The sequence below is a fragment of the Chelonoidis abingdonii genome, chromosome 7, assembly GCF_003597395.2.
Source record: "Chelonoidis abingdonii isolate Lonesome George chromosome 7, CheloAbing_2.0, whole genome shotgun sequence".
Classification (NCBI taxonomy): Eukaryota; Metazoa; Chordata; order Testudines; family Testudinidae; genus Chelonoidis; species Chelonoidis abingdonii.
This window is the reverse complement of record NC_133775.1, coordinates 81495592-81508806: the sequence shown is the minus strand read 5'-3', so window position 1 is coordinate 81508806 and position 13215 is coordinate 81495592. Positions and strand designations below refer to the sequence as shown.

Below are 13215 nucleotides of genomic sequence, written 5' to 3'. Positions count from 1 at the left end.
TGAAGCAGCCTAACACTTAGCAAAAGGGCATTGGTAAAGGGCAAGCAATGACATACAGGGGAGCTATTTGTCTGGCAGCTCAATTGCTTTATGGATGCTTCTAAAGCCATTTTATGAAAGTGTGTGTCTATAGTGTTTCAAACAATGGGAAGTGGTGGCATAATCAAGTTTGATGAATGCTTTTCAGGAAAACTAGCTTAAACTGTTTTAAAGAAGTCAATGTTCTCCAATACCTTTTTCTAAAATCCCAGCATGTCATGTGGGACAACTCTTTCACTAAAGGGTCTTCAGGTAGAGCAGGAAAAAATGAAGCCCAGCTAACCAGCATGGCTAGAGAATTCTCTTCTTGGAGGCTGCTATTGAAAATCTATATGAGGCAATGCTTTATTAAGAACTTCAGGGCACAATTACCTCTCCCTGCCAAACCTTTCATTGTCAGAATCCGGACAGCTGAACTGCACCTGTATTCTTACAATCTTATCTTCTGCCAAGAATAAAGCACTGAAGATTTATTGCTTCATAGGAAACAAGCTCGTAAAACACATGACTATTTCATGCTGCATTTATGAATAGCAATGCTGCCTTGTCAAAATGCCCCAACTCCTTATAGATCTATAGGCACAAGAAGGACAGCTGCTCAATCCGTCTATTTTATGTGTCAAATGAAATCAAGGGAATGATCCCAACGGTCACATCTCTTATTTCCAACTAAAACGTGATCATGTGAGATTTTTTTTTGCAGTTGTACATACTTATTTATTTTTGTAGTGTTATTGACTTTATGTAACTACATACCATGACCTCTACAGGCACCAAGGCTTTGTGAAAATGTCACCAACATTTACTAAAAAGCATCAACATGCCTTCTTCATGGTGTTCTAGGCTTACAGATATGACTAACTCCCATGTTCTCTTTCAGCTCTGAGATGCAGGATCTAAAATAAACAGCATCTGAAACTTTGGAAGCCTTCAAATTGACAAAAACGATCCACACCAGGCCTGTGTGTCAGATCCTGAGATCTTGCATGACTTGAATCTGCCAGAAGATTCCAGATGTTTAGTAACATGTGGAAGTGAAAAGAATGTGTGTTAGGGAGAGGAAATGTGGTTGGTTGGTCTTCCCAAACTTGGTTTGACTGACCGATGTAATTTTGCTCAGTAGAAACCGTAGATGGGATTTGGGTGAGGGCAAGAGAGTTCAATAATAATGTCTGATAAGAGCCAATTTCTGAGATAAAATTAAATAGAGCCTATAAAAATCTTTTTATAATAGAGCTCCAATGCGCACATTTGAAGCCATTAATACTTGCAGCAGAATATTTATGAGGAGAGATTTCATATTACTGAATCACCCAAAATATGACTTATTCAAATATGCACACTCCATAGGAACAGAATGATGCATAGGACTGATAAAGGGCTATAGAACCATGCATGTCAAAGGCAGCAACTTTTTTCCTCTCTACAGAAGATTAGTGAATGCAAGAAGTTGCACTCATTTACTTCCCATTACAATATTTTGTGTTTAGAATATCTGATACTACCATGCTGCTTGGTGGCCTATATGAGATACAGAAGTTGTGAGTAGGCATGTGTTCACATGACAAAAATCAATAGACTAATTAATAACTGTTGGCAGTCTCAGGTAAGAGGCAGAGTACAGAATTGGCATGAAGGCTGAACTCCCTTCATCCTCTTTACTGGTCATAACTTGGGAAAGACAAGGTGGGCGAGGTAACATCTTTTATTGGACCAATTTCTATTGGTGACAGAGACAAGCTTTCAAACTCCACAGAGCTTGTAGAACTCAAAAGCCACTCTTTCACCAACAGAAGGTGGTTCAATAAAATATATTACCTCACCCACTTTGTCTCTCTCATGTGGGATCAACACAGCTACAGCAACCCTGCAAACATATCTTCGGAAGTAAGGGTTGACGTACTTGGGACAACATGGGAAGCTTTGGTACCATTGCCTGTCCCGTACTTAGTCTGTGGCTAAACTGAGGACTTTGCCTTCCAGGGCTGTCAATCTGACACCTTATCCACTAAATTCACTTACATTTAAATGGAAAAAATAGAAGACATTCTACTATTGCAGTGTGGAACTGTCTAAATGAGACTCCTCCCCTTCCTCACAGTACAAGGCATCAGGGATTATATTACACATGGATACTTATGAGATAGGAACTTGAACTTACATTTTCCTTAGGCTGGGCAGCTTCTTGAAGACTCCAGTAGCTTCTAGAACTGAGATATCATTGTCATTTAGACGGCTGGGGGGAACAAACAAAAAGGCACTTAATGCTTCATGGATCTCTGTAGATGTGTCTCTATAGTGTAGAAGATTGTTACACAGAAAATGATGACCTTTGTTAAACCAAAAGAAGGATCTCACCCTAATTTCCTGCCAAGCCTCTATCCACCACCTATTTGAGCTCCATACAATAGAAGGCGTTACAGACAAAAAATGTGTAAAAGTAACTATATAGAAAGTTCTGTGCAAATGAGAGGGAGTGGCTAGCAGAGCATTTTCTATACAGCCCCTTAGATCTGAAATTTGCTTCCCATGTTTGGGTCTGAAATAGCCCATGCCTGTTGATCCTCAGAAGTACAGCAAAGACCATTCATTAGCAAGGGCTATTAGGCAGGGCAGAGGGCTTGGGTGGGAGGCTCTGTTGCCCTGATTGAATTTGTACCTGGTTACATTTAGTTTAATTTTGCTGTGTGCATGCTTTACTATGCACCAAAGGATTCAGATGTGGCTCAGCATTTTTTCATTTCATTTCTTTCCTTTTCTTTTCATTAAGCGGAAATAAATAAAATACCTTAAATACATGGAAAGATTTAAAGAGGACATAAGCACTATAAAAGAGGACCAAATCCTGAAGATACTATGTTATATCCAATATTGTTTTATACTCCATTAAATTGGATAATTTATCTTTCATCTGAATAGATCCCCAAAAGTAGAAAGCATTCATAGAACATATTAGCTCTTTTATATACAGAGTCTCTTCGCAGTTTAATGTGTGCAGACAGTTCTAAGGTGGAATGAATGAACTGTTTAAGAGCCTTACACAAAGATTTAGGCCAAAGGAATACCCCACCCCCCCTTTTTTTTTAATTAGCAGCATTGCATTTTGTGAGGTCCAACAAACAAGCAGTTTAAAAAAAAAGAGAGAGGAAAAATGTGCAAAGGATGTTCAGAACGTCAGCATTCACCATTACCACCTCTGGAAGGCATGCCACTTACAGATCGGTAGCATATTCAGGAAGGTGACTCGGTAAGCGTGTGAGTTTTTGATTGGAACAGTCTACAATTGTTCCTTCGCAGCGACACTTTTCAGGACAGACAAGGTCCATGAAGCACTCCCCGGTGAACTTACTTCTGTAATCCTCTGAACCTGCAGGGAAATGGAAATGAATCCAGGTAAACAGCCTGACAATTAACAATCACAGAAATCAGAGATTGAAAGGAGACCCCTCAGTTCCTTCTCCATCACCCCCATTCACTCCCCCCAGACTCCCCCAGCCAGTGCAGAGCTGCTCCCTACATTACATTCCAAGGTGTTTTGTCCAGCTCTTTTTTCAAATGACTCGAGAAGATGGGCTCCTGTCTCTTTCCTTCTTCCCTTGAGAGATTATTTCATAGTCTTACAGGCCTCCCTTTTAAAACATCTTTTTCTTAATCTTGTCTAATTATCCCTTTGGTATCCATCCACAGGCCTGCACACACAGAGCCTCGCTGCAGTCAGGTTTGCCCATGTGCACTTCACTCTTGCATCAGGGTGCAATAATGATGTCAGCAAGAAAGATGGTGTGTTCAAGTGAAGGAGTCATTTTAAACAAGGGTGTTCAGAAAGGATTCTTTCACTAGATATTAATGTAGCATAAGCAAGCCTGGTCAATTTTGCAACAATTAGATATCTTGACTAACTACATTAAACAAAAAACAGTTGAAAATAACAGCAGTTTAAATCATGTTCTTTTTAATCAAGGTAAGGACAGACTGTACTTAGAGAGAATCACTCTCTAACACGTCATTATATTGTAATTGCCAGACCTCTTTGACAAGGCTTTTGACCCATTCTAATGAAATGCTTTTCCAATTAGGTTCAATGAACTACTCAGTACTTTGCAGCTTTTTTTTTTTTTTAATAATAAGGGGTTTGAAACTTGATCTCTATGCTTCTGCAGCCAAAAGTATTAATAAACGTGTATGTAAATCCAAGGGTTGCCAGGACAGATCTAGTCATGCAATACTTGCCTTCTTACTTCATATTTCATTATGGAACCACCAAAAACTTCTTTGGAAACATTTGTTTGCTCAAATGATCTTAACAACCCAAACCATATTTTTAACTTGTCCAGGCCCCCCAAAAGCCAATTGTAATTGTAAAAGGTCTTTGTCACTGCCAAAAAATACTTAGCTGAAAATCACTAATTCAAACAGGCAATACCCTTTTCAGAGTGATTTGAACAAGCTCATTTTTAAAGAACTCTGAAAAAAATAAAAAATAAAACCCAAGCTGAAATTTGCCTTCTGAGAGTTTATCTCATTTTTATTCTAGTTTCCCTGTTGAGGCTGATAAAAACACAACTACTTGTTCTATGATTGCTATCCAGAAGAAGAAATGAATTATCCAATGGTACCATTATTTTATTAATTCCTGTTACATATCACCTTACCAGAGCAATCCAGTGAAAGTTGGTAGCTCCAAAGTTCTAACATTTTGATCATCAGACCAGCAGGTTAAAGTCCCATAGACAGACTTGCATTTAACTTATAACACAACGGTTAAAACTACAGTGCAGAAAGGAAAGCAAGTAACATGCTGCTTTGTATAGTACAGATATCAGAGTGATGAATGTTCTGCAAAAAGACAGGTCATCATTCTGTTGAGAAATTAAATTAATTTAAGGTCTGATCTGTCTATTGTTTTTAGCCTGAAGGCACTGGAAACAGATCTTGGAGATATTTAAAACTGAAAACATTTGTGCTCGACACTTCCTTATTCATTTAAAATCACTTAAAACATCAGGCAGCTATATCCCATTATATGTTTTAATGTGCTTTAAAAATACCTACTACAAAAACAGCAATAACAGCCAACTCTCTCCTGAAAGTCCCATAACTGGGGCACAAGTTAAAATGGTGACAGGTGAACACTACTGCATACGATGGACAGCACTCTACATCTGAGTCCACTAGAATTTCAGAGTTGTTGTTAACACCACGCACATTGAGCAGTCCCCAGGAATTAAGTAGTGACCAGAAACGGGTTTGAGAATATATCAAATTTAACTTCTGAAAAATTCACTTGTACCTTTCATTATAAATCCATTTCTTGAAAGAATAATTGTGAATGCAATAATGTGGTGTCAAGTAACTGTTTATTTAGGACTCTCTGTTGCTGTTTATTTAGGCATTTTGTCTACTTTGGACGTATATCCAGTGTCCCTGTGGGCAAATGAGAGATGGGTTATGGAGTGGAAAACCTAGGAAAAAAGGTAGAAAGGAGCATATATTTTTTGAGGGAAGTATATATTAATTTCTAGACATATTTTTCTCAATCTTTTTGGAAAAGCTAATAGAAAGAAATTTACCACGTGACTTTGCAACTTCAAATTCCAATTCTCCCTCTGTGTACATCTCTCATACCTACGCTGCATCAACCATTAGAAACCCATCTAGCCAGGGCACCAGTTCACCACCTGCATACTTGGAACAGGTGAAAACCCTTCAGAACTCAGCAGGAGAGAAAGGAAGCAAAGGGTTTAAAAAAAGATTTAAAGGAGAGTTATCTGTATAAGCATGGAGTTAAAGTGATAAATAACACACACATCCTCGTCAAGTAGTCAAAGTCATCCATTAGGCTGAAAGACAGCAGGAATCAGCTGCCAAAGATTAGATAAAATTTACTATTTGACTAGAGCCTTGAGATCACTTGGACAGGTGGCTGCTCTATTAAGTTATTCCCATCAGGGAAACTAATGTGAAATGCAGCCATCTGCTTGCAGAACTAGTTAAATGTGTATCCCCATCTCTACAGGCAATATTTCATCGGCATATTGCCTCAGAGGTTTAGGTGGATATCGTATGATTTAAAAAGCACAGTTAGAGATCATGTGCAAATACTACTTCCTCTATTCTAAAGATTAACCTTAGTGAACCATGGAGAAGAGCTACCAAAGAAGTGCAAAAGATTTTGTTTCAGACTAACCATTAACTCATATTTTTATACCATTTCAGTTGGAAGATCTGTGAAGCTAGCCTGAATGTAAAACATGATATGAAACTTTAAGGTAATTTCCAGTATTGAAACATTAATTGAAAAATTAAGTTGTCTCTAAAAAGGAGTTGCCAAAGACAGAAATTGGGGAACTGCATTAAACTGAAGTGCCTGTTACTGTTGTAGAATTTTTATGTAATAACATCAAAAGCACTGTTACAACAAACAGCTGGTAAAGCAACAAAACGTCCTATGGCAGATGGAGGTTTTTCCTATCTCACAAAAGGGTAAACGGTGACAAAGTTAAGCACAAAGTTAAGCACAAGACTGTCCATTAAGTTGGAGTGCCTCTTGTTCTGGTCCTCAACTTGAGAAATTAAAGTTCTATGGCCAAGGACTTTTTTTTAAAAGGGGTTCTTTGTTAAATTCTGAAATGCCAGAGACCCAGCAGCTCTCAGTGGGTGCTCAGCACTTCTGGGAAAACAGGCCACATACAAGCACCTGGACGTCATTTTAAGCACTCATTTAGTTAAAAATTTGACATAGGTGTTTCAAATTGTCCACCCAAAATTGATGGACGAAACTGAAAAAGTAATTCTAAGTGCTTTAATGAAAGTCAGAGTGACAGAGAACACAAGAAAACCAAACCAGGAATCCTGGCACCATTTCTTAAACTAACCACTAGATAACACTATCTCCGGGTTTATTGGAAAAAAATAACCAGGGCCTGGTGATTCATTCACAGCAACTCTTGTCAGGCCTGATGTATTCATTGCCCCAACTCACTGCTGTCATAATCTATATCTAAAAGATGTCATGTAAGGTATCAAACAAACTGGCAACACGTGGGTCAAGAAAATCATTGTGTGGGGTATGAACAAAGAGTTATAAATATGTGCTAGAATCACGTTCTTACAATTGGCAAGCAATGCATAAGCTCAGCCTGCCCTAGACAAAGAAAAGTGTATTTGCTTGTCTGACCAGCCTGGTCCTCAGGCAGAGCCAATGAAGGTACTTTACATATAAGGTGAACAAAGCTAACAAGCAAGGGAGAAGACAGCATGGTGTCTGTACCTCAACAGGAGAAAGAAACTTTGCCTAGGCTTACTTTTCAAAGAATACATTTCAAAGATTTATTAAACTATAAAAAGAAGGGGCAAGAACCCCATAGTCATCCTTCATCTAAGGAGACAAAGAAAACCAGGCGCTTTGGGCCCTGCAATTGGTTCCTGGCTAAGGACTAAGCCAGCCATGCTGTAGGAATTTCTATGGTGAGAAAATTTTGAACAAAATACTCTAGTTTAAGTTGAATTCCAGCCTTAACAGATTATTTTCACATTTGTTTCTTTGTAACCATTTTTTATCCCTATTACTTCTACTTGGTATCACTTTATAAACTTGTTTTACTTACTGTGAATCAATTCAGTCCTGTGATTGAAGGGAAGATTGTGTTAACCCCAGTTAAGCTAACAGGCTGCTGTGTACTCTCTCTTTAAAGGAACAGCAAACTTGTAATTTTCATGAGTGTTCCAGTGTGAGGGACTGGGCACTACAGGGGAGATAGTTTTGAGGAAACTTGGGGCTGGAAGGGTTGCTGAATTCCCTTACAAAAAGTAACTTGGTGGTGGAAGCCAGGATGTGCCCTGGAAGCTTGTCTTCTGGCTGTTGGTGTCAGAGCTGTGAGGCACAGCAGCATAGCATATAAGACACCCAGAGTTGCAAGGCAGGTGTTGACGGAATCCCTTATTGGCCTCTTTGAACCCCAAAATGTTACAGCATCTCTCAATGTTATTTGATACTAGCGTTTTCAATCCTTACAAATAACTGCTTTGATAATTTAACAGCAGCAAAAATGTTTCTGACGTTAGCACAATTTATCAGTAAAGCTTCTAAACAAAATATAGTGTTACCTTACTACTGAGCTTCCATGTGAGGCTCTCAAAGTACTTTATAAAAGGTAGACGTCATTATCCCTATTTTACACACGGAGAAACTTAGGCAGAGAGAAGTTAAGTGACTTGCTCAAGGTCACAGTCAAGGATCAGATCAAGAAAAAAACTCTAGTATGCTCACTCGCAGTCTTCTGCTCTAACCATTGGAGAATATCACCCTCATGTTAGAAAATGTTTTCCATTTCAGTAGATATACAGCTATGGAGACTCTCCTGAAATGCTCTATCAAAGTACTTTCTTTCTAGTGTTAGTTCAGTCCTGAGATTTGGTTAAGCAGTTGACCTATAACTACACATAACATTGCCTCAGCTGTGATTCCAAGGTGTGGTTCATGCAATATAGTTCATGGAATAGCTCTAAAAATAATTACTCAAATTACGATACCTCTAGCTAATTAAATGAACATGATTTTTGATCTTGCTAGAATTATCACTGAAGCCAGAGCCAAACATAATTTATCAACAAGATGTCCAGTGTGTTTACTTTAATATCAATTAATCAAATGAGTTATTTAGGGACAGTTATTCTGCATGCAGGCCCTCTGAAAAATCACTTTGATAGACTACTGTTCACTGTGGCTTCCACCCCAAAAGTTGGAGTCAGCTGCTCAGCTGTAGGTGGGTCTATCTATAGAACATAAATAACCTTTTTATCTTTTCCTGTGAGAATGAGGGAATCTCTCACCTTTTGATGCTTCTGAAAACTGCAGAAGTATCCCAGCATGCCATGCGGCAGGAAAGTATGCAGCCTTCCATGGTGCTTGACAGAACCATGTTCAATTTGTATTGTTCTACCACATGGTTAGATCAAGCACAAAGGAAAACCCCATTAACAGCCAGAGTCAGTGTTAGGCAGCACCAAAGAGAGAGGAGCGTTGAGAGGAAGCAGCATGGAGAAGCACAAGCTGGAGATTTCACTGAGAGCTGCTGTCCATTTCACCCATGCAAAAAGGAGCTGGAGTACAAGAGGTCATCATTTTATGCTACAATTGCAAGAACACTCTGTATAGGACAATTTGTGAGCATAAGAGAACAGGGACCAGAAGTTTTTAAAGGCAGAACTACTGCAACAGAAAACACTACCAAAGGATTGCAAATGGCTGCATCCAGTAGGTGTACACAACAGATTGTACAATGAGCATGTGGAGCTAGGAAAACACCTATATAAAATCCCTGATCTATGCTACTTTGTATTGGGACCCCTTACTCTGGTGACTCCTTTCAGAAAATACAGTGGTAAAGCATACTCAACGTTTTTTGTTTTTTATTATACGATCCACTAAAGAAGCCAGCTTGGAGGTACAAAAAGCCAACTTCATATGCCAGAGCACATACCGGCAAAAATAGGATTCCAGCCTGATGACCAAACTCTGGCTTCAGATGCTCACACACAACTCATTGAAGTCAATGAGAATTGTGATTTGGGACCTCAGGACAGAATACGTCTCCCGCCAGATGATCACACACAACAGTGGGAATATTTACAAGAGAGTAATAATAAGCAGCAGTAATCATTGCTTGATTCCTGTTTTTTAAAGCCACACTTCAAAATGAGAACATGGTAGAGAATAATTGCAGTTTAAAGTATAAACGAGTCTACTGCTATTGCTCCTTCTTAGCATAATACCTGTAGTTTCCCATAGGGTAGGCAGTGGCTGAAATTTGGCTAAATATTAGTTCTTGCCCACCATGGATCCATACACTTAACATGTCAAGCTTCCCTCCTTCCCAGATCCCAGGCTCGCTTTCTTATAACTCATCCCCGTGTTCTTGACATGAGGGTGTGTCAAGGTTTTTTCCCCACTTTGAACTTTAGGGTTCAAGAAGTGGGGACCTGCATGATCACTTTTAAGCTTAATTACTAGCTTAAATCTGGTACGCTGCCACCAGCCAGAAGTCTGTGTCTGGCACACTTCTGTTCCCCCAAAACCTTCCCTGGGGAACCCAAGACNTCTGTGCCCAGTCTGTATGGCCCCTCTGTCTGTCTGTCCCTGCTCCTGCCTTGCCTTGCCCTGATGGTAGATTGTCCATCTCCATCTGTCTGTCCTGCCCTGGCCCTTACACTCTCATTGTCTGTGCCCAGTCTGTATGGCCCCTCTGTCTGTCTGTCCCTGCTCCTGCCTTGCCTTGCCTTGCCCTGCCCTGGCGGTAGATTGTCCATCTCCATCTGTCTGTCCTGCCCTGGCCTTTACATCTCACTGCTTGTACCCAGTCTATCTGGCCCTGCCCTTAGACCCTCTGTCTGTCTGTCCCCTGGTCTGTCTGTCTCTGTCCCCCCGTCTGTCTGGCCCTGCTGGTAGAGTGTCCGTCTGTCTGTACTCCTGTCTCTGGCCTCCTTTGTCTGTCTGTTACTGGCCCTTAGACTCTCATTGCATGTACCCCCATCTGTCTGTGCCTTTGATACTCGCCTTGCCTACTCCTGTCTGACTTTCCCTCTGTCTGTCCTACCGTCTGACTCTGAAATAGAGGTTTTGTAAATTGCTGCATCGTCCCCCAGAACAATAGTGTTGTGGCAGTTGGCAGGTCGCATCCCACTGCAGCGCAGTCGTTTTTCAACAGTTGAGATGCTGCCGTGCATGTCGCAAGATGAGAAAGTCTGGACAGTCCTGCAAACGGTAGGGCTGGTAGCAGCCTTGCTGTGCCCCACTCCTCCGTGCCCCACTCCTCCAGCTTTAGATTTTCAGGGTGCCTTACTGACGTGAATGAATTAATCCTCATAACTTGCTGTTACCAGGGCAGAAACTAAGGCGTAGAGGCTGTGATTCACTAACATTTGTTCCTAAAATCTCTGTTATGCTAGCACTAGTGTAGCCAGGGCACAGGCGCTTTAATCATGGTGTCTGCAGTGGCTTGGGGCTTGCTTTGTAAAAATTTATGAGTACTGTATGTCAGGGGTTCTCAACCTTTTTCTTTCTGAGGCCCTCTCCCTCCCCTCCGAACATGCTATAAAAACTCCATGGCCCACGTGTGCCACAATAACTGGTTTTCTGCATATAAAGGCCAGGGATGGCATTAGGATGTAGCAAGCAGGGCAATTGCCTGGGGTCCCATGCCACAGGGGCCCCCACGAAGCTACATTGCTTAGGCGTCGGCTTCAGCCCTTGGTGGCAGGGCGCAGGGCCCTGGGCTTCAGCATCATGCGGTGGGGCTTCAACTTTCTACCCTGGACCCCAGCGAGTCTAATGCTGGCCCTGCTTGGCGCCCCCCTGAAACCTGTTCACTGGCCCCAGAGCCCTGATTGAGAACCACTGCTGTATGTTGATTGGAGATATTTTCTATGTGACTACAGTATATGGGTATAGTTTAGTAGGGAGCTGTTAGGAAAGACAAGCAGGAAGGAAAAAAAATGACTCAAAATCAGCCAAAAAAGCATAGTTGTGGAGGAATCAGGCTGAGACACAGGGATCACGCTGGGGTGTTTGAAGAAATTAGTAGGGCTGTAGATTAATTACAGTTAACTCATGCGATTAACAAAATTAATCGTTATTAAAAAAATTAATTGCAATTAATCAAACTGTTAAATAATAGACTACCAATAGAAACTTGTTAAATATTTTTGGATTTTTTCTAAATTTTCAAATATATTGATTTCAGTTACAACACAGAATACAAAGTATACACTGGTCACTTTATATTATTATTTTTATTAGAAATATTTGCACTGTAAAAATGATAAAAGAAACAGTATTTTTCAGTTCACTTCATACATGTACTGTAGTGCAATCTCTTTATTGTGAAAGTACAACTTACAAATGTAGACATAGGAATCTTTAGCGCATCTGGCATGTAAATATCTTGCGACGCCAGCTACAACCATGCCATGAGAACACCTGTTCTCACTTTCTGGTGACATTGTGAACAAGAAGCGGACAGCAATTATCTCCTGCAAATGTAAACAAACTTGTTTGTCTGAACAAGAAATAGGACTGAATTTACTTGTAGGCTGTGAAGTTTTACATTGTTTCATTTTTGAATGCATTTATATTTTTGTACATAATTCTACATTTGTAAGTTCAACTTTCACAATAAAGAGTTGTATGACAGTACTTGTATGAGGTGAATAGAAAAATACTATATCTTTTGTTTTTTACAGTGCAAATATTTGTAATAAAAAATAAATATAAAATGAGCACTGTACACTTTGTATTCTGTTATAATTGAAATCAATATATTTGAAAATATAGAAAACATTGAAAATATTAAAAATAAATGGTATTTTATTATTGATTCACATTGCGATTAATCGCTATTCATTTTTTTAATTGTGATTAATTTTTTCAATTGCTTGACAGCCCTAGAAATTAGGCCTGCATAAGTTATAACCAGGGGTAGGTAAGACTTCAGGTAGGTCAGGCAGGTATGTACGTAGACTGGTGTTTTTAAAAAAAAACTTTTTATCTAAATGCTTTGTTTCTAATGCAAAATAAACAATACTTTGTTAAGAAGGCTGTTTTGTCACTGTCAGAGACGCCTGAAGCGTAAAACCGTAGGTGCCTGAACTCACTTGGATCTGCTCGGTAACAACAATTGATGTATAAGGTACTGTAGCTCAGGGCTCAGTCTAGGAGTCGGGGAATCGTGGGATTCTGCCCTGGAATAGGTAAAGGTATGAGGCTCAGTACCAGGAGGAGATATGCCCAGGCCTAGTTTACACTAAAAAATTATGTTGGTTTAACTACGTCAGTCCAGGATGTGAAAAATGCACACCCCTGAGTGGCATTATTAAGCCAACCTAAATCCCCATGTAGACAGAGCTAGGTTGATGGAAGACTTCTTCCATCAACCTAGCTACTACCTTTTGGGGAATTGGATTACCTAGGCTGATGGAGAACCCCTCCCTTCAGCATAAGTAGTGTCTGCACTGAAGCAGTGTAGCTGTACCCTAGTAGTGTTTTAAGTGTAGATAAGACCTCAGAGAGGCCACAAAGGGGACAGAGGAGCAGCCAGACCTGTAATGATGACAGTGTCATTTAACGCTGCTCAGAGCAGGTCTACATGAAATGGTTTAAAATGTTGGCAGTTGCTGCTT

The 13215-nt window shown here is 40.1% G+C and overlaps 1 protein-coding gene across 1 annotated transcript in view; it reads right to left on the bottom strand.

The window, feature by feature from the left end:
- The window catches only part of SLIT3 (slit guidance ligand 3), an 811806-nt gene that overhangs the window by 189056 nt on the left and 609535 nt on the right, over positions 1-13215 (bottom strand). The window contains exons 15-16 of the mRNA XM_075068072.1: positions 3256-3406; positions 2201-2275 (exon numbers count right to left, since the gene is read on the bottom strand). Of these exons, the coding sequence (XP_074924173.1) occupies positions 2201-2275; positions 3256-3406 (226 nt within the window). The remainder of the gene's footprint in view (positions 1-2200; positions 2276-3255; positions 3407-13215) is intronic.